Source organism: Pan troglodytes, chromosome 15 (assembly GCF_028858775.2).
Source record: "Pan troglodytes isolate AG18354 chromosome 15, NHGRI_mPanTro3-v2.0_pri, whole genome shotgun sequence".
Classification (NCBI taxonomy): Eukaryota; Metazoa; Chordata; class Mammalia; order Primates; family Hominidae; genus Pan; species Pan troglodytes.
The window spans coordinates 21,260,638-21,287,060 of NC_072413.2; the positions used below are offsets into that span (position 1 = coordinate 21,260,638).

At 46.1% G+C, this 26,423-nt stretch overlaps 1 protein-coding gene across 9 annotated transcripts; it reads right to left on the minus strand.

Moving 5' to 3' along the window:
• Window positions 1-283: 283 nt before the first annotated feature.
• On the minus strand, window positions 284-26,368 carry RBM23 (RNA binding motif protein 23). Of its 9 annotated transcripts, XM_024348648.3 has the most exons (15): window positions 26,039-26,189; window positions 20,770-20,891; window positions 18,404-18,479; window positions 16,578-16,690; window positions 15,425-15,472; window positions 13,287-13,460; window positions 12,692-12,745; window positions 12,422-12,539; window positions 12,180-12,332; window positions 11,961-12,098; window positions 11,345-11,410; window positions 9,284-9,479; window positions 9,068-9,196; window positions 8,902-8,971; window positions 284-8,821 (listed from the first exon to the last, which is right to left on the minus strand). In XM_024348648.3, exons 2-15 carry the CDS (start codon window positions 20,889-20,891, stop codon window positions 8,818-8,820), a joined length of 1,461 nt encoding a protein of 486 aa, XP_024204416.1. In that variant the 5' UTR covers window positions 26,039-26,189; the 3' UTR covers window positions 284-8,817. The 9 variants fall into 9 exon arrangements, with proteins under 9 accessions (XP_024204416.1, XP_001159475.3, XP_063649295.1 ...); XM_001159475.7 differs by lacking the exon at window positions 20,770-20,891 and having other exon boundaries at window positions 26,039-26,368; XM_016925863.4 differs by lacking the exon at window positions 15,425-15,472 and having other exon boundaries at window positions 7,845-8,821; window positions 26,039-26,222.
• Window positions 26,369-26,423: the final 55 nt, after the last annotated feature.

Genomic DNA, 26,423 nt, shown 5'->3' on the forward strand with positions numbered 1-26,423 from the left:
TACCAGCCCCTGCCCAGCCCCTGCTACTCCCACTCCCCTTTGCCCACAAGACCCCCTCATTGGCCCAGAGCATAGACTTTGTGTGCTCTCCCCTGAGGGTCAGAGGAACGGGGAGTCCTGCATCTGGAAATCTTTCCACTCTGGGCCTCTGCCTACAGATGAGCTTTTAGGCCGTGCTGCATCTGAGCCCTCTAGAGAGACTGGAACAGGGGCTCTTCTCTTCTGAAAAACTGCCGGGGTCATATGTGGAAGTCCTCTGGGTTAAACCCTCACTCCCAGGAAGTTCACACACACGCATCTTTTTATTAATCTAATATAGTTTCAATCCACATCAATCTAAGTAAATTTTCCTGGACATTTTAATCTTTCATCCACAAATGCTAGAAGACATTTTGTTTCTCTCAAGTACTAAACATCTGCAATATGCCAATCAGTGTGCCGGGCCCAATGGGGAAAACAAATACAAATAAGACACAATTTCTGCCCCTCAAATAGCTTACAATTAAGCTGGGGAGATGGATGAGGTGATACAGCACAAAACAGGCAAAATAGCAGCAAACAATACCACATTCTATCTAACTGGGGGCTATCTCATGTGCTCCAGGAATTCTGAATGGAAGAAACAGTAAATTTGGAAGACATATTTTAGAAACTGGGCCTTAAAGGATATGTAGGCTATAGATAGTTGAGAGAAAGAAGGAAAAGCATTCCTTGTGGTCAAACTACATGAGCAAATGCACAGAGAAGAAACAGTGGGCAGCCCACCACATGAGGAAAAGGCCCTTCCTATAAAGAAGGCAGCAAAATTTGGGTGGATGGTGCAGTCGTCAAAGGACACAAATGCCGGACAAGAGCATACTGCTTCTCAGGCCTTTATCATCTCGGTGACTCCCTGATGGATATGCTTAAGGTCCCTTTTCATCTATTTGAATATTGATGTCAAATTTCCACAGCTTAGTGGCCTTGAAAACTCCAGATGTGAATGCAAATTCAGTAAGCCCTTGAATGCTTTTCAATTAGTGCTCAGGATGTTTCCTGGATGGGGGTCTGTGGATGAAGTCACTCTTAACCTGTCTGGTTTGCTGAACTCAGCTATGCTATCCCAACTCTAAAATGAAGAATACCTACCTTATAGTGAAGTCATGAGGACTAAATAAAAGAGCAAAGATCTTTGTAATTTCTCAAGCATTATACAGAGAAGCAGTGGAAGTAGTAATGCCTTTTGCAACCTATGTCCTGGCCCCTTATTTAGGCATCAAAGCAGCTTGCTAAACTCTCAAAGCACAGCACCATTTGGAGATAAAAATTTAAGTTATGGTCTACAAAGTCCAACGTGCCTTCTATAGGACTCACGGGTGACACTTTTTTGGGTTTTGTCATCTGATGGAAGGTTGGGGGAAAGATTGGCAATTGAAGCTCCACGATGGTATTTTACTGCATGATTTTCCATTTTTGTGTTCAAATTACAACTTGACTTTAAGCAGAGGACCTGTGCTGATTTAAAATACTTACTCAGGTCGGGCAATTGGCTCACGCCTGTAATCCCAGCACTTTGGGAGGTCGAGGTGGGTGGATCACTTGAGGTCAAGAGTTTGAGACCAGCCTGGCCAACATGGTGAAACCCTATTTCTACTAAAAAAAATTACAAAAGTTAGCCAGGCATGGTGGTGGGTGCCTGTAATTCCAGCTACTCGGGAGGCTGAGGTGGGAGAATCACTTGAACCCAGGAGGCAGAGGTTGAAGTGAGCAGAGATCGCAGTGAGCAGAGATCATGCCACTGCACTCCAGCCTGGGTGATAGCATGAGACTCCGTCTCAGAAAAATACATAAATAAGGCCCAGCCGGGCACAGTGGCTCACGCCTGTAATCCCAGCACTCTGGGAGGCCGAGGCGAGCGGATCACTAGGTCAGGAGATCGAAACCATCCTGGCTAAAACAGTGAAACCCCATCTCTACTAAAAAATACAAAAAATTAGCCGGGCATAGTGGCAGGTGCCTGTAGTCCCAGCTACTTGGGAGGCTGAGGCAGGAGAATGGCATGAACCTGGGAGGCAGAGCTTGCAGTGACCCGAGATCGCGCCACTGCACTCCAGCCTGGGCGACAAAGCAAGACTCCATCTCAAAAAAAATTAATTAATTAATTAAAAATAAATAAATAAGGCCCAGTGCAGTGGCTCAGGACTGTAATCCCAGCACTTTGGGAGGCCAAGGCGGGTGGATCACCTGAGGTCAGGAGTTCGAGACCAGCCTGACCAACATGGAGAAACCCTGTCTCCACTAAAAATACAAAATTAGCTGGGAGTGGTGGCGCGTGCCTGTAATCCCAGCTACTCAGGAGGCTGAGGCAGGAGAATCACTTGAACCCAGGAAGCAGAGGTTGCGGTGAGCCGAGATCGCACCATTGCACTCCAGCCTGGGCAACAAAAGCGAAACTCCATCTCAAAGAAAAAATAAAAATAAATAAATAAATAAAATACTTATTCAGAAAGGAAAATGCCAGTGTAGGGCTAGGCTCTGGAGACCAACAAAGACAGGTGCTTGGGGGAGGCTGAGACACTAAGGAAAGGGTGGTAACAGAGGGTGCTCTCAGGCAGCTGTGGTGGCTCACACCTATAATCCTAGCACTTTGGGAGGCTAAGGAGGGAGGATCACTTAAGCCCAGGAGTTCGAGACCACCTGGGCAACATAGCAAGACCCCATCTCTACAAAAAATACAAAGCTGGGCATAGTGGCACATACCTGTAGTTCCAGCTAATCAAGAGGATCATTTGAGCTCAGGAGGTTGAGACTGCAGTGAGCTGTGATGGCACCACTGTACTCCAGCATGGGCAACAGAGCCAGACCCTGTCTCAAAACAAAACAAAACAGAGTGCCCTGGTATTTTTCCCCTGCCAGACAAAGCTAATGGTGTTAGGTACCTTGAAGGTACCTGTGAGGGGGGCTCATTTTGGCTTTTCGAAACCATCTGGTTAAAATCTAACTATGTGGACAGAGCCTCAAGCATAAAGAGATTGGGCTAGTGGGATTTCTTTTCCTGAAAACTAGGCAGGTTGTGTGTGACCCAAGACCTTGTAAGCTTGGGGCTTCAGTGCAGGAACAATTTATTTATTTAAAAATGAAGATTTATTTTCACCATTGCACCGCCCTTGCTTTTCCCCATAAACCTTGAGCTCTAAAGTTGGGGAGAATGAAGTCAGCTAGAAAATCGAGTGAGTAGGCATCCAGAGGAGTGAAAATACTGAGGACAGTAATGAGCCAAGTTCCAAACCTTTCTCAATGAATTCTCACAACATCCCTATGAGATAGGTGTTATCATTTCCTTTTTACAGATGAAGTGTGAGAGAAGTGAAGTAACCTACCCAAGCTTATTCAGCTAGTTTGTGAGGGAAGAGGGATCTGAACCATGCTGTGTGGTTCCAGAGTGTGACACTCGGCTACAGGGTGGAGGTCCCCTAGCTTGCTTATGCTCAGGAGTTGAGGAGGCGAATTCTTAGCACCACTAATTCTAAGCAAGTAGGCTTCCTGATGCCTGAAAGCTGACTGAAACTCCCATCCTTTCTGGAACATTGGCAAGTTTGACAGGTCTCCGATTTCCAAGGTCATTGTTTCTCCTTTCTACAATCCAGCACTGCTGGCTGCTTTCCAGTCTTCAGGCACCTCATCCATCTACCCATTGCTCTCAAAAATAACTGCTTAATGGCTCTCCAGAAACTCCAGCCAACTCCTTAAGGGCTCTTGAGAACAGATCATCTGAACAACTAATAGACTTCATCCAACTTTTTGAAGTGATCTTTGCTCAGCTCTTTCCTTGCACCCACCTTCCCACATGATCTAAGTTGGTTGGTCTGCTTCACCTCACTTTCACAGAGCTCTCTCAACCAAGGGCACACCAGAGAGCAAACCAGTCCTGGATATAAAGTGCAAAAGTTACGAGAGAGGGGAAAGGATGTCTGAAGCTAGAAGATTCAGATACGCAGCTTCTCAGACCGGAATTCCTTTCCTGCATCCAGCTCGTGACTATTGCCTTCACCTGGTTGCCATGGAAACATCAGTCTCTGGTGGATGGCAAGCAGCACTTTAGAAAGAAAGTATCACAGGCTACCATGGTAACATCAGAAAGAGTAAAGCTGCATCTTCTCTCCTGGTGGAGTGAGGAAGGAATGGATGAGGCTGCTGGGAAAAGCAGCCTAGAAGGGGCAGCCTTTGGAAACCCTGGTGCTGACTTTAACACTTTAATGAACAGCATTCATTCAATTCTACAGACATTTAATATGTGCAAGGCAAAGCAATCATGAGAAAGACATCCAAGTCTGGCCTCATCAGGCTGTAACCATCAAGTAATGGAGTTTTCAATAAAATAATTTTTATTGCAATTATTTTATTTACTAAATAAAAGTAGAGTAAGATGACCCACAAGAGGACAAAGAATACTGAAAAGAGAGATTAACTCCACCTAGGAAAGCTTCAGGGTCTTAAAGGACAGGACTTTGATCAGCAGAAGGAGGAAAGGAAGAGAAATAGCTGGCAGGTTAGATCACTCCCATGCCTCCTAGCAAGATGCTGAGCCTACAGTAGGTCTGGCCTCAAGCTGCTTCAAGATAAGGTCTGAGGCTGGCTTCTCAATGCACATGCCCATGCTATCTCCCAGGGCCCTTGTAGCAGAAAGAGCACCTTCAAGGTTCACCCACAAACACTGTCACTCAAGATAAGCAAAGACATGGCAGTGGAAAAATTCTGAGTCTACGGAGAGCTATGGGTACAGGGATAGGAAAAGTGACACTTCCTCACTGACTCCAAGGCCTTGTCTTCCATGGTGGTGCTGAGAGGCAGGTAAGGTTAAGATCAAGGGATCTGAAGCGAGAGTACTTGGATTGGAATTCCTAACTTGCTAACTTTGTGCTTATGGGGAAAATTATTTAACTTATTTGGATATGTTTCCTTGTTTACAAAGTAAAGATAATAAACTACTTGAGAGGATTGTTGTGAGGATTTTGTGACTTAATACACGATTAGAACGCCTAACCTACAACCAACCTTGCATAAGTGTTAACAATGACCATTATGCCACCTCCTGTCACCTCACCTTTCAGAGTCTCTTTTCACTGTCCAAGTGTTGCTGCCTGATTTTCACTAAAGCCTTTCCATTACACGGAAAAGAGGGACTGTGATATAATTCCATCCTTCAGGTTTTTACTCAATTCCCTTCATGATATGCTCCAGGACTAAAAGTTCACAGGTCAAGCCTCTGCTTCTACTGGTAACTCCTATCTGGGGGTTGTTGGGAGTCGGAGGAAGCAGGCAGAATTCCTGTGTCAAGAGCACAGCAGTTTAAAGAACAGGGAGGAAATGCTGCCACCTTAGTGAATACAGAAGCATAGACTGGAAGTCAAAAATCAGGTGAGAATCTTTTCTAGAACTGAAGACTGGTAGGGAAATTCTAACTATGCTGGCAAAGGATCTAGATCACAATGTCACCCCTACGCCACCAGCCACCATGTGCAGGTAGATGTTGAGGGAAGTTTCTTTTACCTTAAGCTGGGCCCAGAGTCTGTTCACTGCCCGCTTCTCTCCACTCTAACCACCTCGTATGGAGGGATGAGCAACAAGAAGGCACTGAGTCACACACCGACAGCAACTGTAAGTCACTAGATACCATCACCTTATATGGAGTAAGACTGGAAATTGTCTTAGATACGTCCTTACTTCCAACATTGTCTCTCTCCCAGCAAGAGGCTATGTGAGGAACTAAGAACAAGAAAGAACTGAGGTGGAAGGATCCGAGTGTAGGAAGGCCAAGGTAGCTAGGGGATGGAAACATAAGGAAACCAAGCAGAGGAAGGCAGGGAGGCAAGGCCTGTGGATATTTATAATAGTCTGAAGGAGCCAAGCCAGCCATGAGAAGACCCAGTTCATGGCCTCAGGATGACTAACAAAAACGGTACCCACTGCACTTCTCAAGATACATTAGAAGCCAAATCAATAACTGTAGGGGTGCTGGGTCATAGCCAGCAGCTTCTACCTAAAAATAGTGCATCCTCCTTCCCTTCCCCCCAGGTCCAGAAAGCAAACTAGGATAAGATGGGGGAAGGGATGGGGGTGGTAACCAGGAGAACAGCAACATCATGTGAGATCTAGGCCTGGAAGAATCAGAAATGCTGTGGTTTGAATGTGTCCCCCAGAAGTTCACATTGGAAAATTTGACTCCCAATGCAACAATGTTGAAGATGGGGCTTAATACGAGGTGATTGAGTCACAAGGACAGAGCCCTCATGAGTGGATTAATGTCACTATCACAGAGCAGGTTATCATGAGAGAGGGCTGTTAGAAAGCAAGTTTGGCCCATGGTCCCTTTGTCTCATGTACTCATTTCTACCTTGTGCCCTTCTGCCATGGGATGACCCTCACCTGATGCAGGCACCATGCTCTTGAAATTCCCAGCCTCCAGAACTGTGAGAAATACACTTTTCTGTTTTTTTGAGATGGAGGCTCGCTCTGTTGCCCAGGCTGGAGTGCAGTGGTGCAACCTCGGCTCACTGCAACCTCTGCCTCCCAGGCTCAAGTGATTCTCCTGTCTCAGCCTCCTGAGTAGCTGGGATTACAGGCACCCACCACCATGCCCAGCTACTTTTTGTATTTTTAGTAGAGACAGAGTTTCACCATGTTGGCCAGGCTGGTCTTGAACTGACCTCGTGATCCACCCACCTCGGCCTCCCAAAGTGCTGGGATTACAGGCGTGAGCCAGTGCACCCAGCCTACACCTCTTTTCTTTACAAATTAGTCTGTGCTATTGTTACAGAAGCAGCAAACAGACTTAGGAGCTAGAGTCCCACTGGCCTTTTATGACTCAAGCAGGCTTCAAGTATTTAAATGATTTTGTGTTAAAAGCAACCCCAGAGGCTAACATCACTGGCTTAGAAGTCTGAGAGCTGACAAATTAAAACCTAACAGCAATTATCCATATTTTTAGCATAAGAAAGTCTTAGCATTTTGTTGCCATAGAGATCAAAAAAGGAGCCCCACAGAGCCCTGCCCCTGAATTCAGGCCTTCTCATTTGGTCCCTAAGCTGGGTGAGACAGCCGCTCTCCCACCCCCTTATTATTAAGACAGTGGTAGGTGCACCTTCCCTTTCACAGAGGTATTTCTGGAATACTCAGTTCCCTAGAATTCACTGGTCCCAGGCCTGTGTTATCCCAGGCAGAGCCACATGGAAAGCAGGAGTTGAGGGGACTGACAGAGGAACAACAGTAGACATCAGGTCAGGAGAACCCTGCTGTTATACAAGACCCAAACCCCTTTGGATATTGGATTGGGATTGCTACTACAAAGAGGGTCAAAGGCAGGTACAAAGGCCAATAGAGTTCAGAAAGCTCAGCTTAGCTCTGGTACTTAACTCTTCAAGATCACAACCCCCCCCCCCCCCCCACTAGAAAAAAACAAGTGTAGAATGCAGTACTGTCATAGTGCCATCTGCTGGAAAGATAAGATCTGTCATTAGGCACAGAGAAGGAGGCTGTTAAGTCTAAGTCTGTCCTGGTGCTGCAACTTGGCTGTTTGGGTAATTCTGTCCAGTGGGTAGTTGGGATGGAGATAGTTAAGATGAAGACAGACGGAGAAGACAACCATAGATCAACAGTGTAATGCAGATACAGAATGGGAACCCCACCCAGGTGTGAGTTTTCATTTTTCTTTCTAAAGGTGGTTAAATAAATAAAAGAAACACAATGATGTTACTAATGTTTTATATCCCTAGAAACATCATAAGTTGGGCTAATGAGAAGTTGTCAGACACACAACAAAGACCACACACAAATGGGCAACAGCTGCCACAAGGAGGAGGCTTGCCTTTTGTACAAAGTTTATATATATATATATATATATATATGTATATATATTTATGTACACAGACACAAGGGTATAAAATCCAGTGAGAAGGGCTCACACATGCCCAGGTAAGGGATGGGAGTAGCTTTAATTGCCAGGGTTGAGGCCACAGTAGAGGCACACAGAAGTGGTAGAGTAGCAGCCTCCCTCCATCCTCCTGCCTCGGGCCAAAGGGAGGAAATGGGAGGAAGGACAAGTATACAAAGGAAGATGGAAGATACTGGAAAGGCATACTCCACCTTTTACTAAATTCCTGAAAGCCCCTAAATGCCTCACAGGACAGATCACTCTCACGCCTCCTGGCAGGACAGATCACTCTGAGGCCTCCTGGCAGGATAGATCACTTCCATGCCTCCTAGCAAGATGCCGAGCCTACAGTAGGTCTGGCCTCAAGCTGCTTCAAGCTAAGGTCTGAGGCTGGCTTCTCAATGCACGTCCATGCTATCTCCCAGGGCCCTTGTAGCAGAAAGAGCACCTTCAAGGTTCACCCACAAACTCAGTCCTCTTGATTCAGAGGTCCTAAGGGTTTTCCTTGACAGACTAAAGGTTAAAGGTACAGGAAAAGGAGAGAGGTCAGTTCCTTCAGTTAATGCCCTATGGCCTTCCCAATGGGGGAGGAATTGAGGAATCACTAAGGTGTTGGAAAGGGCAAGAAGGTAATCTCAGAGACGATACGCATGGAGAAACAGGTATTCAATGCAGGTGTGGATTCTGTTCTCTTCAACTGGCGGCTTTGCTCAGCAGAGTCCATTTCCAGTGGGACCATGGGCAGGAGCTCTTCTTGGTATCTTAAGGGTGGCCCCAATTTCCTCAGAGACAATGTCCATGCCCTCAGGATGGCTTGGTCCACAAAATGGAGAAATGGGGCCATGGAAGAGTAGATGTGAAGTGGCAGGATCCAGAGGCACAAGGAGGCAGTATACTGTGCCACTGATTTACCTGTGGAAAGAAGAGGTAAATGGGAAGCCAAAGGAAAGAGAATAATCAAAGGCTAGAATGAGCTAGACCCTGAGACTCACATGGTCTGGGGGGTAAAGAGGCTGGAGAGCTGGAAACACTGGGAGGCAAGGTTCAGGGCTGGACTCAGAGCTAGAACAAAGACAGGCAGAGTGAGTGAGCAAGCACCGCGCACTCCTTCTTTCCAGACCCCCAAACCTTCCCTTCCTTTCCCATGTCCAAGACTACCAGTCAGAGCTGCTGGATTCAGGGCCCCCAAGGGAACTGCTCCATTCAGTTGCAAGGCAGCAGCCTGGGCGGCGGCGGCAGCAGCAGCAGCAGCAGCAGTAGCAGTGCTTGGCAGTTGGATTCCAGCGCCTAAAAGGAAAAGAAAAGGTGGGATTAAGCCCCAACCCTTCATCTAAAATTCAACCCCATAATCTTCACCTTGCGGAGATATTTTACCTTCTGCCAGTTTTGCCATGAGCTGAAAACGTCCACCTGCTGATCCCAGATCCAGCTCCTGGTCCCCATCAGGAAAAGTGATGTCTGTGCCACCATCCAGTCGCTCAGTCACATGGCCAACCCTCATAGGTCGACCAGCAAGCTCAAACCCATTCAACTGTTCCAGGGCCCGCCGGGCACACTCAGAATCAGAGAACTATGAGAAACCCAGGCCATGTTAGTCACCTACTCACCAAAGACATGCTCTCAAAGACCCAGTAACACTCCCTAGTCCTACTATCCCAGGAAAATTGTATGCTCACTGAGGTACAAACTTTTCTTTCCCAGAAAATATGACCTAGGCCCATCACCTCAAAATGGTTCTCTGAAAAGGACCTTTTCCAACGGACTCAATGGCAGTCACTTTTCAATCTTTCAGCTCCATTAAGAATCTAACAATGCAAAATTTTATTATTGTAGGAAACCTAGCCTGACAAGTTATTTCACAAATGGGTACATCAAATGGAAGACAAGCTAAGAACAAGGCTCCTGGGCTTTTAATTCAGTTCTCTATCCTAGTAAGTTTTAGTCATTTTTTTTTTTTTTTTTTTTTTGAGACGGAGTCCCACTCTGTCACTGAGGCTAGAGTGCAGTGGCACCATGTCAGCTCACTGCAACCTCCGTCTCCTGGGTTCAAGCAATTCTCCTGCCTCAGCCTCCCGAGTAGCTGGAATTACAGGCACCCACCACCATGCCCAGCTAGTTTTTTTATTTTTATTTTTTAGTAGAGATGGGGTTTCACCACGTTGGTCAGGCTGGTCTCGAACTCCTGACCTCAGGCGATTCACCCACCTTGGCCTCCCAAACTGCTGGGATTACAGGCGTGAGCCACCGCGCCTGGCCAAATTTTAGTTAAGTACTAGGAATCTGGAACTCCTAATTCCAGGCTTAAGAGGGAACACACCCTAGTGCTGACAGCAAGGCAGAACGCACACCCCCACATACACACGAGAGCTGTTGACTAAGTGACCTGCTGACCAGAAGGCCTTTACTCTCTAGTCCCTTTTATCAGCAGCACCCAGCTACACACTGGTACAAAGAGGATTCCCAGTCTGCTGTTTGTTTAAGTGTCAAGGTTGTTGACCCAAAAGGCAACAATGCAAGGGCAAAAATGCCCCACAGAAGCCTTTCCATATCTCAGTCACACAGAGAGCGAGAAAAGGTTACAAAAGTTACTTGCCACCACAGAATTGTCAACACCACAGCTAGCTTGTTTAGCTAGCTAGCAGCATTACCTGCCTTAGGGCCTGGCATGTGGTACTGACAGTTCCTAGGCAGGTGTTATACATGGCTTGCCTTTACTGGATATTTTTGAGGTGAGCAATTCCAATGACAGAATACAACCTACTGCCCTCTGCCCTGTGGGTAACTGTGGGAGTGTATGCTGCCTGGTTTAAGCCCAGAAAATACAAGCTTCTATCAGACTTTGTGGCTGGCAGCCAGTTCTCAGCCTGGAGTCACATGGGGCTGGAAGAACCAGTTATAGGAATTGGCAACCATTTTGTTGGAATGTCAGGAAAAGGTGAAGCTTGCCCATAATTAGGTGGCCTCACTATTCTCCCCATAGTGCTACGTTAATAACTGATCCTTCTCGGTGCAGAAATTGCTTCAAACGGGGTAGCACCAGAGGGAAGTATAATTTCCTATTCCCATCCCTGTTATGAGAAACATCAATTCTATAAAGCATGTCTTTAAAAGTCCATACCTAACCTCCCTCACACCCCCAACCTTTTAGCTGCAGCCTGGTTACTATTACCCAAAGAGCCAAGTTGCAGCACCAGGGAAGCTGGTTGAACTCCTGAACACCCCCATACCAGGGCCACTGACAGAGTGTAGGAGCAAAGCCAAGATCTCAAGCAATGCACTCATCTCAAGGGGTAGAAGGCTAGTCCAAGCTTCAGGCACCAGGGTTTATGGGTCATTTAGACAGTTCCTAAAGGAGGAGGATGAAGCTAAGCTGCAAAATCAGACAAGTGGACAAACCCAAAGTAAAATAAAAAAATTAAAAGACTAGAGACTCACCGTGATGAAACCATAACCTTTAGAGTGGCCTGTATCCGAGTCCTTCATCAGGACAATATTATCAATCTGTAGTAGAAGAGTGAGAAATTATCAGTAAACTTTTGACTAGCCCACATCTTCAATCTTTCCTACCAGACTGCTTTTTTTTTTTTTTTTTGAGACAGAGTCTCAAAAAGTCTCACCCACTCCAGCCTGGGTGACAGAGTGAGACCTTGTCTCGGAAAAAAAAAGATTAGTCAGTAGAAATATTTTGGTAAAAGGTGGCCTTTTTTTTTTTTCCGAGGCTCACTACAGCCTTGACCTCCCAGGCTCAAGTGACCCTCCCACCTCAGCCTCTCGACTAGTTGGGACTATAGGCGTGCACCACCACATTGGCTAATTTTTGTATTTTTAAATCTTTCTTAACCTGGCCTATTATTTGATTTGTGTCTAACTTATTTGTCCACCAAGCACATGAATAGAGATGGAGCCAAACTTTCACAGCACAGACTCATATGCCCACTATGACGTATGCAGCAGGTTAATCACGGCCAGGCACAACAGAGAAGTACACTCAAACACTCACCCTCCCCACTTCTTCCAATTCCCTTCAGAGGTTTCTCTCACTTCTACTCACTTTACCAAAGGGCTCAAAGATGCCCCGGAGCATGTCTTCAGTGATATTGAAGTGCAGGGAACCCACATAGAGGCGCATTGGTCCACCATTGCCCTTTTGCAGGTTGTTGGCCATGGCTGCCAGTCGGTTTTTCTCTGCCTGGGGAAGGAGGAAATGATGGGTCATGTCCCACATTCCCTCTCCCCTTAAAATCTTATGTCTGTTTCTCAGCCTGCTCACCTGTGAAGCCTGTACAATGATAGGCACTCCCAGCAACCGCTGCCCAGTCAGCCCAATGGCCAGTGGCACAGACTGGATTTCACAGAATTCCACGTAGGCAATGCCCTTAGAACGACGTGAGTTCCGATCTGAGATGATACGTACATCGCGAACCTATCCAGGACGCAAAAGAAATCCTGAGTTGGGCATAAAGGGAGATACAAGCTAAGCTACTCAGAAGAAAACTAAGGTGGGAGGGTTACCTTGCCTACAGCAGAGAAAAAGTCCTCCAGATCTCGAGGCCGAATTCGGGCAGCTAACTGCATACAGAAAACTGTGCGGGCATCACGCTCCTCAGGACTCAGATTATCAATTGGCTCCCTGAAGAGTGAAATGTGTTGAGACCAGCCCTCCCAATACCTGGTCATTGTTCTCCAGCTAACCCTCAAGTATTACACATTCCTGTAATTTGGCTCAAATAACCTTTTATTCATACCTCACAATCCCTAAAACAGTGTTCATTATCAACCCACCTGACTGGGCTCTTCTCTCTGAAATGAGGACTCTTACTGTGTCCATACCTATAACTAAAGAATAGAGAAAAACAAAAGGTGAAACCTTATTCTCATTGGTCCAATGCTGGGTCTTCCATGGTGAGAAAACCAGATTCCAGTACCTCATCTCATTGTTTTTTTTTTTTTTAGACAGGGTTTCCGCTGTCACCCAGGCTGGAGTGCAGTGGCGCCATCTCGGGTCACTGCAACCTTTGCCTCCCAGGCTCAAGCAATCCTCCCACCTCAGCCTCCTTGTGTGGCTAGGATTACAGACACATATGACCATATCTAGCTCATTTTTGCATTTTTTGTAGAGCCAGGGTTTCGCCATGTTGTCCTGGCTGGTCTTGAATGCCTGAGCCCAAGTGATCTTCTGGCCTCAGTCTCCCAAAGTGCTGGGATTACAGGCATGAGCCACCACGCCAGTAAATTTTGAATACCAACCCTTTCTGTGCCTGAGTATCCTGCCAATCACAATGTGTTATAATAAGCACCCTCAAGCAGGGTTCATAGTGCATTTGTTGTTTTATCCAGATTATTATACAAAAGTGAATCTATTAGCAAAAAGTGATACCCAGTGGCAAGTGGAGGACTCCTGTAATGCACACGATCCTCACGACGATGGTCCCGACTTCGCGACTCACTACTATGTCGACGATCCCAGCTACGGCTACGGTGACGACGCTGCCGACCTCGACTTCGGCTCCGACTATTTCTCCGTCTATACCGATCCCGATCTCGACTACGACTACAGAGGGAAACAACTACAGTCATGCCCACATCATGTTTAGGCCAACAACCAAGTGCATATACAACAGTGGTCCCATAAGATTATAATGGTGCTGAAAAGTTCGTATAACCTAGTGATGTTACAGCCACTGTAATGTCGTAATGTATTACTTATGTGTTTGTGGTGATACTGGTGTAAACCAAACTATTACCTATTGCACTCCCAGTTGTATAAAAATACAGCACATCCGATTATGTACAAAGTGAATCTCATGAAGATAGAAAGACTAGTGTTTACTAGAGGCTGGGAAGGATGGAAGGATGGAAGGATGGCGGCTGTGGGTGGAATGAACAGAAGTAGATGAATGGATACAAATATATCATTTAATAGAAAAAATAAGACCCAGGGCTGGGCGCGGTGGCTCACGCCTGTAATCCCAGCACTTTGGGAGGCCAAGGCGGGCGGATCACCTGAGGTCGAGAGTTCGAGACCAGCCTGACCAACATGGAGAAACCCCGTCTCTACTAAAAACACAAAATTAGACCAGGCACGGTGGCTCACGCCTGTAATCCCAACACTTTGGGAGACCAAGATGGGTGGATCACTTGAGATCAGGAGTTCCAGACCAGTCTGGCCAACATGGTGAAACCCCATCTCTACCAGAAATACAAAAATTAGCCAGGTGTGGTGGTGCACAACTATAATCCCAGCTACTCAGGAGGCTGAGGCAGGAGAACTTCTTAAACCTGGGAGGCGGAGGTTGCAGTGAGCCGACATCGCGCCACTGCACTCCATCCTGGGCAACAGAGTGAGACTCTGCCTCAAAAAACAAAAAAAAAAAATTAGCCAGGCATGGTGGCACATGCCTGTAATCCCAGCTATTCAGGAGGCTGAGGCAGGAGAATCACTTGAACCTGGGAGGCAGAGGTTGCGGTGAGCCAAGATCACGCCATTGCATTCCAGCCTGGGCAACAAAAGCGAAACTCGGTCTCAAAAAAAAAAGAAAAAATAAGACCCAGTGTTCAACAAATCAGTAGGGTTATTACTACAGTGTACAATAATCTATTATACATTTCAAAATAGCTAGTAGAGAATAATTTGAATGTTTCCTAGCATCATGAAAAGATAAACATTTAAGTCAAGGATAACTCAAGTACACTGATTTGATCTTTACAAATTATATGTATTAAATTTCACACATACCAGAAACTACATACATTATGCATCAATTAAAAATTGTTTAAAAATAAAACAATTACGTCCAGTATATACTTCACGATAAAAAGTAATGATGTCACTGATTCATGTATTTACTATATTTATCATTCTAGAATATATTACTTCTACTTCGGTTAACTATAAAACAGCCTTAGGCTGGTCCTTCAGAAGGTGCTCCTAAAGAAAGCACTGTTACAGCAGAGTACAACTCTATGTGTATTAATGCCCTTGAAGACCTTCCAGTGGGACAAGATGTGGAGGTGAAAGACCCTCTGCAGGCCTAGGCTCATGTGTCTTTGTGTCGTAGTTTTCAACAATAACAATAATGTTTAAAAAGTAAAAGACAAAAAAATTTAAAAATGGAAAAAAGCTTATAGAATAAGGACATAAAGAAAACTTGTAGAGTTGTACAATGTGTTTGTGTTTTAAGCTAAATGTTTTAATTTTTTATTTTTATTTTTATTTTTTTTGAGACAGGTTCTCCATCTGTTGCCCAGGCAGGAGTTTAGTGCTGCAATCTCGGCTCACTGCAACCTCGAACTCCTGGGCCCAAGCAATTCTCCAGCCTTAGCCTCCCAAGTAGCTGGGAGTACAAACATGTACTACTACACCTGGGTAATTTTTAAATTTTTTGTAGAGACAGGATTTTGCTATGCTGCCCAGGCTGGTTTTGAACTCCTGGCCTGAAGTGATCCTCCCGCCTTGGCTTCCAAAGTGCTAGGATTAAAGATACGAGCCACTGTGCCTGGCCCAGAATTACTGACCTGCGCTTTCTATCCCTGCTTTTACTATGGCTCCGACTCCTCTTCTTCCTGTGAAAGAGAGTACATTCTTCTTTTTTTTTTTTTAATTTTGAGAAAGAATCTCGCTCTGTCGTGCAGTGGTGCAATCTTGGCTCACTGCAACCTCTGCCTTCCAGGTTCAAGCGATTCTCATGCCTTAGCCTCCTGAGTAGCTGGGATTACAGGCATGTACCATCATGCCCAGCTAATTTTTTATATTTTTAGTAGAGACAAGGTTTCGCTATGTTGGCCAGGTTCATCTTGAACCCCTAGCCTCAAGTGATCCACCTGCCTCAGCCTCCCAAAGTGCTGGGATTACATGCATGAGCCCCGCGTGAGCACCGCGCCAGGTCAGGAGTGTAAATTCTTAAAGAGAAGGTTTCGTTATTGCTGCCAAAGAAAAGGAATTACAGTAAGGCCAGAATGAAACAGAAAGCATGAAAAAACCAAAGACCCGAAGATGATCCAGCAGTGGTTCACAGCAATTGCACAATACCAACTTACAGCCCTGAAAGCTGTCAGGCATCTGAAGAGGCCATTTTTCCCCCTAATGCGAAGCAAAACCTGGTGTTTCCAAATCAGGGGTCCTCTTGCTATTTTTTTTTTTTTTTTTTAGACAGAGTCTCACTCTGTTTCCCAGGCTGGAGTGCGATGGTGCGACCTCGGCTCACTACAACCTCTGCCTCCCATGTTCAAGCAATTCTTCTGCCTCAGCCTCCTGAGTAGCTGGGATTACAGGAGCCTGCCACCGCGCCCAGCTAATTTTTGTATTTTTAGTAGAGACGGGGTTTCACCATGTTGGTCAATCTGGTCTCGAACTCCTGACCTCAGGTGATCCACCCACCTCGGCCTCCCAAAGTCCTGGGATTACAGGTGTGAGCCACCACGCCCAGCCCCTCTTGGTATTTTATTCAAATGAAGTATATTGATGCTAGGACTAATCCACAAATCTACACTGGAAAATGAAGACTAGATAATTAAATCAAGTCACCATTATTCTCATGACCTAAGTGGAGCCATTACTAACAGTCAGCAGTCTTAACAGAAACAATCTCCCTATTCTGGTTATTTTTCCAATGGACAAAACTGTTTCCCTTCCCCAAGTTGCCAACCCATTTCTTCCTCCCACACTCACTTGCTTGTCTCCCCGATGGTGCTGCTTCCACTGGTCTCATTGCCACTGTTGCTGGTGCTGCTGGTGGTATTGCTAGGATAATCCTTTTTAACTTCTTTCCTTTGTTGCTCATCCTGAGGCATTCACCAGGAAAATGTCACAAGGTATAAGGTGGCAGACACACAGATTCCAATGGGCAAAGGAACAAAGGTGGACAAGGAATAAATCAAACCACTTGATTATCTAGCCAGATTTTCAGCACCCTTATTTCCTAACAAAGGGAGTAAGAAAGGAATCAAGGAAACTACCTAAAAGGAAGAGATCAGCATGACAGATTTTGATGTCAAACTTCAGTTACCCAACATCTGCTCCACTAACATTTCCCAGGAGAGTTACAAATTGGTGCTAGGCCGGGGGCAGTGGCTCACGCCTGTAATCCCAGCACTTTTAAAGGCTGAGGCAGGCGGATCAATTGAGGCCAGGAGTTTGAGACCAGCCTCGCCGACATGTCGAAACCCCATCTCTACTAAAAATAGAAAAATTAGCCAGGCATAGTGGTACACGCCTGTAGTCCCAGCTACTTGGGAGGCTGAGGCAGGAGAATCATTTGAATCTGGGAGGCAAAGGTTGCAGTAACTGGGATTGTACCACTGCACTCCAGCCTGGGCAGCCTAGTGAGACTCTGTCTCAAAAAAAAAAAAAAAAAAGAGGCTGGGCGCGGTGGCTCACACCTATAATCCCAGCACTTTGGGAGGCCAAGGCGGGCGGGTCACCTGAGGTCAGGAGTTCCAGACCAGCCTGACCAACATGGAGAAATCATCTCCACTAAAAAGACAAAATTAGCCAGGGGTGGTGGCACATGCCTGTAATCCCAGCTACTTGGGAGGCAGGAGAATCGCCTGAACCCGGAGGCAGAGGTTGTGGTGAGCTGAGAACGCGCCACCGCACTCCAGCCTGGGCAATGAGTGAAACTTCATCTCAAAAAAAAAAAAAAAGAAAGGAAAAAAGAAAGCGGTGGGGGGGAAAGGAAGGGAGAAGGAGGGAGGGATGGGAGGAGAGGGCAGAGGGAGGGAAAAGCAAGCAAGCAAGCAAGCAAATTGCTGTTAAGTGGGCCAGGTGCAGTGGCTCACTCCTGTAATCCCAGCACTTTGGGAGGCCAAGGCAGATCACTTGAGCCTGGGAGCTCGAGACCAGCCCAGGCAACATAGCAAGACCCTGTCTCTATAAAAAATATATTAAAAAAGAAACTGGGACGGGCGCAGTGGCTCACGCCTGTAATCCCATTACTTTGGAAGGCCAAGGTGGGTGGATCATAAGGTCAGGAGATCAAGACCATCCTGGCCAACATGGTGAAACCCCGTCTCTACTAAAAATACAAAAATTAGCTGGGCATGGTGGTGTTTGCCTATAATCCTAGCTACTTGGGACGCTGAGGCATGAGAATGGCTTGAACCCAGGAGGCGGAGGTTGCAGTGAGCCAAGATTGTGCCACTGCACTCCAGCCTGGCGACAGAGCGAGACTCTGTCTCAAAAGAAAAAAAAAAGAAATTGGTGCTAGGTCTGAGGTACAGTGACTTTCTACTGTGTCACTTCGAGTTTTGAGCAAAGCACAGATTACCAACACCACATTATGTGCCCACTCCAGTTTCTGAGGTTGTCTCTAAAAGTATGGCTCTTAACCATAGTCTCCAGCAAAGCTTACTAAGACTATGCCTTTTATGATTAGTTATTCTACATAATAAATAAGCAGGGAAAGAGGATTCATAAAATGTTGAAAGTTGAAAGTGATGATCGACAACTACTCTTTCTCATTAACCCAATTCCAGGAGTGAGGTGGAAAATATTACCTCTTCTTTTTTATAGGGAGCTTCCAGCATGGCCTCAATCACTATGTCAAAGTCATCAGATGCCATCCTGTCAGATCTGGGGAGAGGATATTAATATGTAAGAATCTGTTTTATATTTTTCCAGCACCACACATTTCTTTCCCACTCCAAGAAAGAGACTTCAAGATATACAGATTTCAGTTCTGTTTCTTGAACTGCAAAGAAACCTTACCAGCTGTCACTTACTCTAGGTTTATTTTTACACCCTATAGATGTGAACTAGTTCGACTTTGTGGCTTGGAACAGTCAAGGATAGGCCGGGCGCGGTGGCTCACACCTGTAATCCTAGCACTCTGGGAGGCCAAGGCAGGCAGATCACCTGAGGTCAGGAGTTTGAGACCAGCCTGGCCAACATGGCGAAACCCCCTCTACCAAAAATATAAAAATTAGCTGGGTATGGTGGCACACACCTGTAATCCCAGCTACTCAGGAGGCTGAGGCAGGAGAATCACTTGAACCCATAAGGTGGAGGTTGCAGTGAGCCAAGATCACGCCACTGTACTCCAGCCTGGGCAGCAATGTGTGACCCTGTCTCAAAAACAAAACAAACAAACAAAAAACACAAAAAACAATACATAAAAAAATAGTCAAGGATATAGAAGAAAACTGAGTATCTAGGAAGAAACAAAATACAACACTGATCCTGTTCTATGAAGAGAAAATGATGGTAGCCAAACTACTGTTCACTATAAAATAGACATTAGGTCTCCACTCTACTGTTCAAAATTCTGAATAAATACCTGGTTTAAACTTAAATAATAAAAACAGGCCTGGCTGCTACAGATGTGAGAAAAATATAAAACGAAAAAATAATAAACAAATATAGGCGCATTATGTCCAATAAAAAGATAAAGAGGCAAGACTAAAAATCAGAAGCAAGTCAAAGCAACACCAAAATGCAGATTTGCCCTAACGTCTTCCTCTCCGCATACCCTGAACACCAATAATTAGGGGCTTATCCCTGAGCATTTTCTAACCAATACCAACTACAGTTTAGGTAACTCAGAAATATGATGATTAAGACAGGCTCGACCAATCCCATCTTGAAACCTTTCTCTCTGGCAGGCAAGGTAAAACGTGCCTCCCCAAGCTTTCACATCTAGAAACTGCCTTTACCCAGGCTGTCTACCACCAGTTTGTCAAATAAGAAAAACAGAAAATACCAAAGAAAACCAATAGGATAAATTATTCAAATGTTATTGGTCTGGAATTATCAACCCACACATGGATGAATCTCAAAATAATTACACGGAGTGACAGAAACCAGCCCCCCCCCCCAAAAAGTACACAATGAACAATTCCATTTACACAAAATTCTAAAAATGCAAACTAGGCCAGGTGCGGTGGCTCATGCCTGTAATCCCAGCACTTCGGGAGGCCGAGGCGGGCAGATCACCAGGTCAACAACGAGGTCAACATATCGAGACCATCTAGGCCAACATGGTGAAACCCTGTCTCTACTAAAAATACAAAAATTAGCTGGACGTGGTGGCACGCGCCTGTAGGCCTAGCTACTCGGGAGCATGAGGCAGGAGTATCACTTGAACCCAGGAGGCGGAGGTTGCAGTTAGCCAAGATTGTGCCACTGCACTCCAACCTGGAGACAGAGTGAGACTCAGTCTCAAAAAAAAAAAAAAAAAGCAAACTAATCACTATATCAAAGAAAGCAGAAAGCAGATCAATGGTTGCCTAGGGATAGGAGTAAGGGGAAGGGCTGGGAGAAAAAGATTTTAAAAGGGCACAAGAAGGCCAGGCGCGGTGGCTCACGCTTGTAATCCCAGCACTTTGGGAGGCCGAGGCGGGCGGATCACGAGGTCAGGAGATTGAGACCATCCTGGCTAACACAGTGAAACCCTGTCTCTACTAAAAATACAAAATATTAGCCGGGCGTGGTGGCGGGTGCTTGTAGTCCCAGCTACTCGGGAGGCTGAGGCAGGAGAATGGCATGAAGCTGGGAGGCAGAGCTTGCAGTGAGCCGAGATCGCGCCACTGCACTCCAACCTGGGCGACAGAGCAAGGCTCCGTCTCAAAAAAAAAAAAAAAAATTAAAAGGGCACAAGAAAAACTTTGGGACCAACTTTGGGGCCAGGAGTTGTGGCTCACACCTGTAATCCCAGCACCGTGGGAGGCCAAGACAGGTGGATCACCTGAGGTCAGGAGTTTGACACCAACCTGACAATATGGTGAAATCTCGTCTTTATTAAAAATATAAAAATTAAGGCTGGGCACGGTCATGAGGTCAGGAGTTTGAGACCAGCCTGGCCAATACGGTGAAACCTCATCTCTACTAAAAATACAAAACATTAGCCAGGCGTGGTGGCACGCACCTGTAGTCCCAGCTGCTTGGAAGGCTGTGGCATAAGAACTGCTTGAACCCAGGAGGTGGAGGTTGCAATGAGCCGAGAACGCGCCACTGTGCTCCAGCCTGGGTGACAGAGCAAGATTCCATCTCAAAAAAAAAATACAAAAATACAAAAATTAGCCAAGCATGGTGGCGCATCCCTGTAATCCCAGCTACCTGGGAGGCTGAGACAGGAGAATTGCTTGAACCCGGGAGGCGGAAGTTGCAGCCAGCCGAGATGGCACCATTGCACTCCAGGTTGGGTGACAGACCAAGACTCTGTCTCAAAAAAAAAAAAAAAAAAAATTTGCTGGGCATGGTGGCTCACACCTGTAATCCCAGCACTTTGGAAGGCCGAGGCAGGTGGATCATAAGGTCAAGAGATCGAGACCATCCTGGCCAACATGGTGAAACCCCATCTCTACTAAAAACACAAAAATTAGCTGGGCATGGTGGCGCACGCCTGTAGTCCCAGCTACTCAGGAGGCTGAGGCAGGGGAATCGTTTGAACCCGGGAGACAGAGGTTGCAGTGAGCCAAGATCGTGCCACTGTACTCCAGCCTGGTGACAGAGCAAGACTCTGTTTCAAAAAAAAAAAAAAAAAAAATAGCCGGGTGTGGTGGCAAGCACCTGTAATCCCAGCTACTCAGGAGGCTGAAGCACTAGAATTGCTTGAACCCAGAGGGCAGAGGTTGCAGTGAGCCAAGATCACGCCATTGCACTCCAGCCTGGATGACACAGCGAGACTCTGTCTCAAAAATACAAAAACAAACAAATCTTTGGGAGTGATGGTTTCATGGGTGTTTAACATATCAAAACGCATGAAAGTGTACACTTTAATGTATACAGTTTTATCGTGTGCCCATTAAATGTACCTCAATCATGCCGTTAAAAAAAAAAACCTGAGGAATTTCTATGCAAGGAGGCTATCATAATCAGACTTTTTCATAACTGTAAGAACTTTGTTGGCCAGCCGTGGTGGCTCACCCTGTAATCCCAGTACTTTGGGAGGCCAAGGTGGGTGGATCACCTGAGGTCAGGAGTTCAATACCAGCCTGACGGATATGGTGAAACCTCATCCCCATTAAAGACACAAAAATTAGCCGGGCATGGTGGTGGGCGCCTGTAGTCCCAGCTACTCAAGAGGCTAAGACAGGAGAATCGCTTGAACCTGGGAGGCAGAGGTTGCAGTGAGCCGAGATCACACCACTGCACTCCAGCCTGGGTGTAAGATGGAGTAAGACTCCATCTCAAAAAAAAAAAAAAAAGAGGAACTTTGTCCTCTTTAAAGCAGCTAATGCACTATGCAACAATGCTGCCCTGGTTGCCCTAAGAGTCCATATCCTATTTTGACAATTAAATAAGTGTAATAATTACAACTATGATTCTATGACTTACAGTACCTACAACTGCTAGACACTGTGCTAAGCACGTTATGGAGAGAGAAGATTCTTAGAGAAAAATTACTTGGAGCCAAATTTAAGGCTTAAATGGAAATTAAACCCAAATCAAATTGGTATACATAAAAACCAGTAAACTCAATTGCCTCTGCCTCCCAGGTTCAAGCAACTCTCCTGCCTCAGCCTCCTGAGTAGCTGGGATTACAGGCATGCGCCACCACATCCAGCTGATTTTATATTTTTAGTAGAGACCAGGTTTTCCGTGTTAGTCAGGCTGATCTCAAACTCTCGACCTCAGGTGATCCGACCGCCTCGCCCTCCCAAAGTGCTGGGATTACAGGCATAAGCCCCACACCTGGCTTTTTTTTTTTTTTTTGAGAAGGAGTCTAGCTCTGTTGTCCAGGCTGGAGTGCGGTGACACAATCTCAGTTCACGCCAACCTCTGCCTCCCAGGTTCAAGCGATTCTCCTGCCTCAGCCTCCTGAGTAGCTGGGATTACAGGTGCCCGCCACTACGTCCCACTAATTTTTGTATTTTTAGTAGAGACGAAGTTTCACCATGTTGGCCAGGCTGGTCTCAAACTCCTGACCTCAGGTAATCCGCCTGCCTCGGCCTCCCAGTGCTGGGATTACAGGCGTGAGCCACTGTGCCTGGCCTTCTACTTCTTCCAGTAACACTTTATATTTATTTAGCAATCAAAGGTAACAAATGCTGCAGACAGGTAATATATGATTCATACCCAAATTTTTTAAAACTAAGGTTTTTTGAACTGCTCAAAGTCATACATAGCTCAAGGGCCAGGCAGAGGGGGTGGCTCACGCCTGTAATCTCAGCACTTTGGGAAGCTAAGGCTGGAGAATGGCTTGAGGCCAGGTCAAAATCAGCCTGGGCAATACAGTGAGGCCCCATTTTTACAAAAAATGTAAAAATTAGCCACGCATGGTGGTGCGTGCCTGTAGTCCCAACTACTCGGGAGCCTGAAATGGAAGGATCGCTTGAACCCAGGAAGTTGAGGCTGCAGTGAACTGTGATCATGCCACTGCAATCCAGTCTGTGCAGCAGATTGAGATTCTGTCTCAATCCCCAAAACAGAGAAGGTCACACAGCTCAAAGGGAAGAATTTTTTTTTTTTTTTTTTTTTTTTTGAGACAGGATTTCACTCTGTTGCCCAAGCTGGAGTGTAATGTTGCAATCTCGGCTCACTGCAACCTCTGCCTCTCTAGCTCAAGCAATCCTCTAACCTCAGCTTCCCCAGTAGCTGGGACCACAGGTGTGCACTATGATGCCAGGCTAACTTTTCATATTTTGGGTTTTTTTTTTTTTTTCTGGTAGAGACATGGTCTCACTATGTTGCCCAGGCTGGTCTCAAACTCCCGGACTCAACAGATCCACCCACCTTAGCCTCCCAAAGTACTAGGATTACATCTGGCCAGAGGAGCTAATTCTTGATCAGAAAGGTTTTCTGACTTCAAATCTAACATTATATCTATTATATCAGGTTACTTCTCATACGGTTTGTAATTAACTTTAAAGGAAAAAAAAAAGGACACAGTATACCAAGATAACTACTTTTAAATATATACTCACTGAACATGAATGTTCTTCTCATATGTTTATCAAAATAATCAGTCCCATTAGCTAAACCTCATTGTGAGTCTCCTATATCTGAGGCATGTACAGTGTATGCTTAAAAGTATTAAACTAATATACACTATGGGAAAATAGTTCTAAAAAGAAAAGTTTGTTTTTGTTTTTTTTTTTGAGAGAGTTTCACTCTTGTTGCCCAGGCTGGAGGGCAATGGCGCAATCTCGGCTCACTGCAACCTCCACCTCCCAGGTTCAAGCAATTCTCCTGTCTCAGTCTCCCAAGTAGCTGGGATTACAGGCAGGAACCACCACACCTGGCTAATGTTGTATTTTTAGCAGAGACGGGGTTTCTCCACATTGGTCAGGCTGGTCTCGAACTCCTGACCTCAGGTGATCCGCCTGCCTAGTCCTCCCAAAGGGCTGGGATTACAGACATGAGCCACCGAGCCCGGCCTAAAAAGTTTTTTATACTCAAGCTGTTTCAGTCATTTTGGCTGCCAAGTCTACACAAATTTTCTGTTATGAACTATTTTTTACAATCTGCTTTTTCCCCTCCAAATGAAATGCTTGATTTCAAGAACTGCTCATTGTTGAGTGCTAATGCGGGGTAAGAACAACTTAACACACACACTAAAACTTACACTTAAGTTTACAAGCCTCTACAAATAAACCTCTACGTAAAAAGTTTTCACTCAGAAACAAATATATCCGTTTAAGCAAAGCCATATACAACACAATATTTTGAAACTTGCAATCTCACTGGGTTTAGTGTCTTTCTAGATGTGCTAAAAGCAATAAGGTAGCAAACACTATGCATTTTCAGGCTGGTAGCTTTTTCTTTTTTCTTTTTTTTTTTTTGTATTTTTAGTAGAGACGGGGTTTCGCCGTGTTAGCCAGGATGGTCGCGATCTCCTGACCTCGTGATCCGCCCGCCTCGGCCTCCCAAAGTGCTGGGATTACAGGCGTGAGCCACTGCACCCGGCCCAGGTTGGTAGTTTTCAAACGCTCTCTTCATGTCCCAACTTATGGGTCAAGGTCCACTCAATCTCATCCACATACAGAGTATGTTTTCTTCCATCCTGCTCCAAAAACAGTATTAGAGACCCACAATCACGTCAGTTCCTAGACCTCGTCATAGCACAAGCCAACAGGTAGACCCCACTGCTAAAGGAGCAGAGAGAACCACTGTCAGACCAATTCGGGAAGAATTCACGAAAAGCTGGAGCCCCAGGGGTGATGGTAGCGCCATCCCCAGGGTCTGATCACTTAGCTGGGCACAAACACCTACAAACTGAAGGCAGCTTAACAAAAGAGTAACAATGAGAACGATAAAAGCTACTTGAAGGACTACCCTCCCCATGTTGTGTAGCTTTAAAAAATGGTCCTATAGGCCGGGCGCGGTGGCTCACGCCTGTAATCCCAGCACTTTGGGAGGCCGAGGCGGGTGGATCACCTGAGGTCAGGAGTTCGAGGTCAGCCTGGCTAACATGGCAAAAGCCCATCTCTATTAAAAATACAAAAATTAGCCGGGCGTTGTGGCAGGCGCCTGTAATCCCAGCTACTCGGGAGGCTGAGGCAGGGGAATCGCTTGAACCCGGGAGACAGGATGCAGTGAGCCGAGATCGCGCCACTCCACTCCAGCCTGGGTGACAGAGCGACACTCCGCCTTAAAAAAATTAAAAAAAAAGAGGTCCCATAGGCAACCAACTGGCACAATCTCTGCGGGAGCCAGTGTCCCAGGGCTCAATCTTCATATGTGGCATCATAATACGCCTACTGGAATGAGTGCTTGAAAAAGTTAAATGGGAAAAGCCCATAAAGATCAACATAGTGAACATGAATCTTCGACAGACTAGAGATTGAGGAAGAAAGCTCAATTCCCTTCTCTCTCTCTGAATGGTGGTGCGAGTGGCTGAAACTGATGATGCGTGTCCTCTCAGGCCGCGGAGGGTCGATGCTCCCTCTCCAGTGTGGGCGACCCTAAGTGTCACGGCTGCAGGGACCCGGAAAGAAAAATCACAGGATTCTAGAAACCGCATCTTTATCGGTGCAAGATACAGCCACGAGGGTGCCCAACTCTAAAATCGTGGCAGTGGGCTACATTTAAGTAGCTAACACTTCCAGGTCAAAACAAACAAAGGAATGTTAAAAGTTCGCCTGAATCTCTTCGTGACGCCATTTTCTGCCAGTGACGTCAGAGGGAGGCGCCGTGCAGCAACGTCACGCATTGGTGACGTCCGGTGGGGACCGGGTTTTGGGGTTTCTCACCAGTTCCGGGTCCCCGCAGGGGGGTCCTGGTTCTCTCCGTTCCTTTGAGTATGTTGTGGGGAGTGGAGCTCGGATAGTTCCTAGAGTCTAGGCAAGAAAAGCAGCACTGCAGGTACAGCGGCTCCTCTTCCCGCAAAATGGCGGCAGCTCTGTCGTCTTCCAGAACCTTCCCCAATCTGCGCATGCGCCAAGACTCCCCGGCGTTGGAAATAATCTCACTGGTTTCGCGGCAACCGTCCAAAGTACAGGTTCTCATTGGCTAAAGTCCTAAGTATGGGTGGAGCAAACTCAAATGCGTCTTAGCAACCACCGACTTCCCATTGATTGGCTAACCTCAGAGACTCCAGAAAATGGAAGCGTCCTTTGGTAGCCGCCCATCACTCTC

Excerpts from the sequence above, each read along its gene's own strand:
- RBM23 (XM_024348648.3), bottom strand. The coding sequence starts at position 20,891 with ATGGAATCTTGCTCTGTCACCCAGGCTGGAGCACAGTGGCGCGTTCTC. Across the intron at positions 16,691-18,403 it reads CTCCCTATAAAAAAGAAGAG|GATGAGCAACAAAGGAAAGA; the intron begins GTAATATTTTCC and ends TGAATGCCTCAG. Across the intron at positions 12,746-13,286 it reads AGTCCTCCACTTGCCACTGG|TTATAGGTATGGACACAGTA; the intron begins GTATCACTTTTT and ends TCTATTCTTTAG.